General features: G+C 41.9%; 1 protein-coding gene across 1 annotated transcript; it reads right to left on the bottom strand.

Moving 5' to 3' along the window:
* Window positions 1–556: 556 nt before the first annotated feature.
* ACOD1 (aconitate decarboxylase 1) lies at window positions 557–7,734 on the bottom strand. The gene is made up of 5 exons (XM_040266899.1): window positions 7,667–7,734; window positions 6,068–6,229; window positions 4,797–4,886; window positions 3,385–3,590; window positions 557–2,275 (listed from the first exon to the last, which is right to left on the bottom strand). The coding sequence occupies exons 1-5, from the start codon at window positions 7,676–7,678 to the stop codon at window positions 1,330–1,332; spliced, it is 1,416 nt and encodes a 471-aa protein (XP_040122833.1). The 5' UTR covers window positions 7,679–7,734; the 3' UTR covers window positions 557–1,329.
* Window positions 7,735–7,951: the final 217 nt, after the last annotated feature.

Below are 7,951 nucleotides of genomic sequence, written 5' to 3'. Positions count from 1 at the left end.
CTAAGAGGTGTTTGGAAGTGGTAGTTTTCCAAAACTGAGTTGCAGAAATATTTTCATGACTCTGTGCATTTACTAAAACTCATAAAATGTAAAATGAATGAATTGTGACAAGTAAAGTAGTTGTTAATAAAACAAACATTTAAAAGAATGTGTTCATGATTGCTGCATTTTTTTAACTGGAGCATTTAGTCCATTTACTCTTTTTGTAATTATAGATATATTTGGATTTTTTCCTGTCATTTTATATTGTGCTTTCTGTTTGTTCTGTCTTTTCTGTATTTCTTTTCCCCTTCCTTTCTTACTTTACTTTGGATTATTTTTACCCAATTCCTTATTTCTTCTTCTATTAACCTGGAAGTGATACATTCTACTGTTGTTTTTTAATATAGTTACCCTAGAAATGTCAACATACACACTTGCAAGTCAAAGTCTAGAGTTAATAGCTTGCCCTTTTCTTGGACAATGTAAGGAATTTAGAATAAATGAACCTTAATAACTTCCTGCTTATGTATATATAATACTAATGTGGCAATTTTAACCCCACAAGACATTTTAATTGTTTTATACAGTTTAATATTATTTGACTGTCCACATATATGCTATGTTTTGGTTGTCATACTTTATTACATCTCAGATTCTACATCCATGATATTAGTCTCAAAATTTTTTTTATAATGAAAGGTGATAGACTGTATTAAGAATACTGCTTTTAGAGTCAAACTGCTTTATTTTTTATACTTTTTAAAAAATAAAGCAAAACTAGAGGGATACCGCAAACCATGCCCAGTGTCACATCTAGTCAGTGGCAAAAGCAGGATTTGAAACAATGAAGCCCTTATTTTAAACCCAATAGCATCTCCTCCATTGTGAAGGGATTCCTATAACCCATAGTCTAAGAAGTCTGTTGGTGGCACAACTGACCAGAGCCATCTTCACTGTCAGCAAGCTTTATGTAGAAGTTCAAATCCCTCTCATGCCTTGAGGTTCATAAAGGTTCATAAATAACTCCTCTGAAAAGCTTAAGCTAAGTACAGGTGACTTGAATTTCAGCCTTATGAATGCTTTTAAAATAAACTTCTCTGTGTTTCTTGCACATTTATTAGCTTGCCGAAATAGGTAACTGGAACTGTCTTGCAAAATTTACAGGATAAGGCTGCTTCCATATATATCCAGTTCTGTGTTTGGGCTCTGAAGCACTGAAGCGTGCTGCACTTATTCTCAGGACTTATTCCCTTGTTCTTTAAAGCAGAGAATTGAATTTCCCCTGATACAAAGTCACTTGGATGTTGTCAAGCCATAGGAGAGATTGTATGATGGAATTGTTAAATGCTAGATAGATTTTGAAGCTCTCTTTGGTGGAGAGGTTTCTTTCAGAAGTGTGGTTAGCACAGAGCAATCTTCCAGGTCTTCTAGGTTTTCTACTATCTCTATAAGCCTTTCTACAGCGTGGCAGGACAGCGTCCTGCAGGAATTGGCTCTGAACTTTTCCTGTAGGTCCTTCTGGCTCAGAGGCTTCCTCCAGTGACCATAGAAAGTATCTGAACGCTCTGTGAAGATGGCTCCATCCTTGAGGGCAACACTCATCTCACAGTACAGTGTGTTGAAGTTTGGTAGGTTGTCTCGAGGGTGCTCCAGCTCCACCTTACCAAGCAGCTCTCTCACCTGTGGCCTGTCAATCTGGTGTTTGTGGAAGGTTGGGACAGTGATGACACCATCGAGCAGCATGGCACAGGCCACATACTGGAAGGAGTGGCGGGCTTCATGCTCGGATTTGGGGAAGGGCCTGTTCACATACTGGACATCTGGAATTCGAAGCACAATTCTCTCAATGCGGTCAATGGGGAGTGGGGCTTTGTCTGTCACAAGGTGCCTTCTCACAGTTGCAGCTGTGTCTGCCACCCAGTGGGTGGCCAAATGGGCAGGGAAACGCTTGAAGGCCACATCCTGCTTCTCCAGAAGCCAAGTGTGTGAATCTAGGTCTGGAAGGACTTTAGGAGAATAGTTGGCATAGAAGGCCCCAAACCCTGTCTCCAAATCCAAAACCCGTTTGTTTCCCTGGAGACCCAGCATTGCCAGGAAAGTAGCTTCCAGCCCATGCCTGGCAGCATTGCCCGCATGAAGTGGCTTGGTCTGAGTGGCAGCATTTGCCATGGGTGCCCCAGCATGAGAAACAGCAATAGCCAGGGCCTCTTGGCACTCTGTCATGCTGAGCCCAAAAAACTTAGATGCAGCGGCAGCACTCCCCAAGGTTCCCACCACCGAGGGGGGGTGGAATCTGAAAAGCAAAAGAAAACAGAGGTGGAGACTTACAAACTTCAGCTGCCAGGGGGTGGTATAGTAGAGTGGTCAGGAGCTGAGCTAATGGAGCCCTAAGGCCTACATTCAAATCTCAGCTCTTCCTCCTATTAGCTATGTGATCTTGGAAAAGTTATTCAACTTCTTTGTACCCATTTTCTCTTACATAAAGTGATCATCATCATCACAATAATAGTAAAACTCCCTTGTGAGTTTTGAATAAATTCGTATAATTACAACAGAGCCTGACCCATAGTAAATTACTTATAAATGGTACTGTTACAGTTGGGCTTCCCTAGTGGCTCAGCTGGTAAAGAATCTGTCTGTAATGCAGGAGACTTGGGTTTGATCCCTGGGTTGGGAAGATTCCCTGGAGAAGGGAAAGGCTACCCACTCCAGTATTCTGGCCCAGAGAATTCTATGGACCGTATAGTCCATGGAGTTGCAAAGAGTCGGACACGACTGAGCGACTTTCAGTTCACTTTCACTGTTACAGTTATTGCCCAAAAGGCAAAAGTTGTTGATTGCTGAAAGCCTCTGTAAGTAACTGTAAAAACTCAATAGAAAGTATGAGCACTTGCTCAATATTCTTATTTACTCCTCCCCCAGAAGGCTGGAACAAATGGCAAAATAAATATTAGATTGAACCATCTGACACAGTCAGCGTTGGACCATTTTTGATCTGTGGGTTGAGTAGTCAGGTTTAGGGTATTCTGTTCACATTCGTCTGAAGGACCCTAGAAATACCAAAGTAGATTTCTGCTTTGAGATGAGCTGAGGGCTATCCGGAGTACCCATGAAGGCCAGCACGTCATAATCATCTTGGGGTGAGGGGATCCAGATCTGTTTATGGTCCTGGTTGCTCGACTGGCTCTCTAAACCCAGAGGAGACTTTTCACTAGCACTTCTGAGATCACACTTTTCTATATGGAATAAACAGTTTGATATCTGGTTGAGTGGACTTAACTGCTAGCACTAATGACTTGCTTCCACTGAGCCAACCTCTATGTCAGAGAGCTCCACAGAGATAACGACTAACAGATGGAGGGCAGTGTGGCTGCCTCAGGAGGGGGCACATTTTCTCCATACCTCTTTGGTATGTCACAGGCTTCTTTGGAGAAATGCAGTAATCGGCCTTGCACTTCAATACCAACATTGAAAGCCAGCAGCAGGTCAAGGCCAGAATACTTTGGACTTGGTGGCAGGGCTTCTGATAGAGCCATGAGGACAGGAAGGACAGCTCCAGAAGGGTGGGTGGCAGGGTGCCATGTGTCATCAAAATCCATTGAGTGGATCTGTGTGAATAGACACACAAACAACAATCAGAACCTAAATATGTCTCCCTTCATGTGATGGCTTTTGGACCAGTCAGGGTTTGACCTTGTTTGATGTGACATTTTTAGATCTGATCCTCTGAACATTAAACCTATGAACTGGCTGTGATTCTTAATCATATGGTTGGGCACTAGATATGCTGTCCTCTGGCCAGATCAAGTGGCACCTTCCAGAGCAGCTAGTGAATGGCAAGGAGCTTGGGTCTTACTCAGGGGCCACCATTGGAAAGATCCATACCTATAAACAAAGCTGTAGAATTAGGTAGCTTCTCCTCCCTCCCTCTTTGACCTTTCAACAAGTCACATGAAGAGTTTAATGTCATTTATTCCATATCAGGCCATATTTTCAGAGCCCTTTTTATTATGAAATAATTTCAAATCTATAAACAACTTGCAAGAACTCTTGAACCCAGATTAACTATTAAGCTATATTTTTAGATCTTTATTTTCTGCTATAAGGTTTTATTCCTCCTCATCCCAGTCACTTGCTTTTTCATTCCATGAAATGGTAATAACCAGAAGTTCAATTTAAAATAGGTTTTTGTCTCGTTGTGACTGGTGCCTTCCCCATGGCTTACTGGATGTTTACTTGTGGATGCACTATCAGATTTGACTTTCGATATTCTGAACTACTGTCCCTGTAAACCATAAAAATATCTCAGAAATCCCAACAGGTTCACGTCCAAATTGTATCTTGTAGACTGCTCCTGACACACAGAAAAGGCATATAAATTGTCTCTCAGATGAGAAGTCCTGATTTTTGGTTCAGAAAAAAGAGACACCAGATGGTCATTGTTTCGATCTTGATAAATATCTGCTGATTGAATGAAAGGCTGGTTGCTAAATAGAAACTGATACTGGCCACAGCAGAAGGGATTAAGAAGGAATTGAGTCTGGATATTTAATTTAGAGTTGAGATAACTTAGGAGCATTTTTATCAAAATATTTCCATCTTATTTCCTCTCCTTCACAATTTCAAAAAACATCAACTCACTGTAAAAACATGAAATTGAAATTACAACATAGGAGAGAGGGCAGGCCCTTCCACCTCTCTGAACTTCAGTGAACTCATCAGTAGGATATGAAAACTGGGAAATTTCTGAGATATCTTCTGGCTCTGAAATTATTCTGATTGTTGAACAGTAGAAAAAATGGAAATCTCCTTACAGCCACACCGTTAACGAAAGCGGCATAGGTTGGTGGGAGCCTGAGTTCTGGCTGACCCCAAACAGTGCTGGACACATTGGAACTATAGATCTGGAATGAAAGAATATCAATCAGTGATACAGGGTATGAACCTACATGCCAAGTCACCATTTCAATAGTTGTTCTTCATCTTTGGAGACACTACTTTATTACCCCTTATTGAGCCCTTTGTGCTAATTGAAGCCCTAGTTATTGGATTTCTCTCTTCCTTGTAGAAGAAAAATACAACTTTCTCTGTGGAAGGGAGAGGAGATGCTGTCACTTAATCTCAGACTGTGATCCCTAAGTGCACCAAGGAATGAAGTCTCAATTTACTCTTATTTACTCCTTGAAGATAAACACTAGGAAAAGGTGGACTGGTCATCTCCATCAAGAGTATTCTTTGGTGCATGGGCACACATCTCCCATGTAAACACCTGCAGGCTGGTCCAGGCTTTTCTCCAGAAAATCTTCAAGTCTTTGCAAGAACAAAGGGCAGGTGCTATGGCTGCCAAGACTCTCAGGTAAAACTGTGCTTTCAGTTATAATAGTAATCAACTTGAGACATTGCTAGCCTTAAGATTAAGACTGGCATTAAGACAGTGACTTAGTAAAGGACATGGATGTATATTAAGCCTCAGGTAATATAAAGCATAGATGTACATATGTGAGAGTTGAACCATAAAGAAGGCTGAACACCGAAGAATCAATGCCTTCAACTTCTCATGCTAGAGAAGACTCTTGGGAATCCACTGGACAGCAAGGAGATCAAACCAGTCAATGCTAAAGGAAATCAAGCCTGAATGTTCATTGGAAGGACTGATGCTGAAGCTGAAGCTCCAGTACTTTGGCCACCTGATGTGAAGAGCTGATTCATTGGTAAAGACCCAGATGCTGGGAGAGATAGAGGGCAGGGGGAGAAGGGGGCAACAGAGGATGAGCTGGCTGGATGGCATCACTGACTCAATGGACTTGAGTTTGAACAAACTCTGGCAGTGAAGCACAAGGAAGCCTGGCATGCTGCAGTCCATGGGGTCGCAAAGAGTTGGACACTACTGAGTGACTGAACAATAACAACAAATACAGCATAGAAAAGCATAAAACTGTAAACCAGCATGCTATAGTCAGCAGGCTCTCTCTCTAAAATGAAGAGTAGAGCAGTAGAACACAAATGTGTGTCCCTGGATACACCTCACAAACAGGTGTGTGTGTACACCTGGCTTCAGTTCTAAAGTAGACATGGAGCTCCTTACTTGACTGTATCCACTGGCTTTGTGAAACACTTCTGTGCTGGTTCCCAGGAGCCCCACTCCCAGAGCATCCAGAACCATCCTCTTGCTCCGCTGAATGACACAATCTGTCAGGTGTCCCACCTTCAAGCCGTGGATCACTTTGGCAAAGCTTTCTGTGACAGACTTGAAAGGCAAGAGTGTTAGAGCAGTGCTGAAATTACTCTGGCTTCACACACTTCCTTTCTACATGAGAACTCAAGGTACTTCTGCATAAAGAGTGTGCTCCACTACAGAAAACCCAGCTGGTCAAATTAAGTTCAGATCCTAAAAAGTGACGTGTACTGAACACATGTACAAGGCAGAGGGATGTGGAGATGGACGATGGCCAGTTTCTGTCCTCAGTCGAGTTGAGGACACAGAGTAGCAAGCAGATAATGGCCACAGAGTGTGGTGGGCTTTGGTGGACTCAGGAAGAGACTAAGAAGGGGAGGAGAGGAGGGATATCTGGCCCATCAAGTGAGCATGCCTGGGCGTGGAGAAGGTCCCGGGGACTTCCCTGATGGTCCAATGGTTAAGTACTTTGGCCACCTTCTAATATAGGGGGTGTGGGTTCAATCCTTGGTCAGGGGACTAAGATCCCACATACCTTGGGGCCAGAAAGCCAAAACATGAAACAGAAGCAATATTGTAACAAATTCAAAAAAGACTTTAAAAATGGTACACATAAAAAATAAAAAACTTAAAAAAAGAAAGAAAGATAGTAGGGGACCCCAGCAGACGCCCTGACAAAGTCCTGAGCACCACCCCATGTGCCAAAGAGTAAACGATCTCTTTGTGGCCCCTGAGGAAGGGAACACAAAGAAACAAATGTGCAACTGCTCAGCCGTCTTTCACCTTGGGCCGTCTGTTTCTAAAATATCTTTTTGGTCTTGATTTTTCTCCTGGTATTTACATTTTTTTTAGTAAAGATGCTATGACTAATGCATAAATTATGGTAAAATAAAGAACTCAGGTTCAGTCCCTGGATGAGGAAGATCCCCTGGAGGAGGGCATGGCAACCCCACTCCAGTATTCTTGCCTGAAAAGTCCCATGGACAGAGGATCCTGGTGGGCTACAGTCATAGGGTTGCAAAGAGTCTGACATGACTGAAGTGACTTAGCACACACTCACGCACTTATTTAGTAAATATTTCACGAGATCTTGCTATGTGTCTGCCCTGTGCTAAGCACTCTAGAATACCAAACCAAGATATTATGGTTCCCACCACAAAAATGCTTATCTTCTCCAGGGGACTAAGGACGGCAGACAGATAATTAGAAAAGCAGTATGGCAACATCATAATGGATAATTGCTAAACTAGAAGGTTAAAATTCCATGAACTTAAACTGATTCATTTCTTCCTATTTTTTTTAATCAGAGAATTACATCTATTCTTGGCAAAACATTGATGAGAAACAAAGTGCATTTAATTAGACCATCCAGAGGCTATGTGAAATATTGAAATGACATTTTTAAGGTAGAAGCAGGTAACTCTTCAAAGGAGAGGAACTGAGAAAGCTGAGAAGAAAAGGAAAGCTAGAAAAACCAGTTTAAATACGCCCCATAAAAGGAAGCAATACCTTGAGCATCATGTTGTTCTAAAGAGGAGGCTTGTCTCCGGAGTGAATTGGGGAGAAATTTCGTTGCCAGTGACTGTCTTTATACCTCTCCCTTCTCTCAAAACCATTCTCTTTCATTTTTTTTCTAACTTGAAAATTTCCACTATTTCAACACCTCCTAGCTAAAATCACTTCAACTTCCTCTGTAAAGAGTCGTTTAACTTGCCAGTGAACTAACTAAATAAACCTAGAAAGTACAGTAGCAATGATCAAATGAGTCCTCACAGATATCAGAAAAGTACATTG

This window comes from Oryx dammah, unplaced genomic scaffold (genome assembly GCF_014754425.2).
Source record: "Oryx dammah isolate SB20612 unplaced genomic scaffold, SCBI_Odam_1.1 HiC_scaffold_24, whole genome shotgun sequence".
Classification (NCBI taxonomy): domain Eukaryota; kingdom Metazoa; phylum Chordata; class Mammalia; order Artiodactyla; family Bovidae; genus Oryx; species Oryx dammah.
Note: the sequence above shows the minus strand (reverse complement) of the source record. Positions and strands in the feature narration are given on the sequence as shown.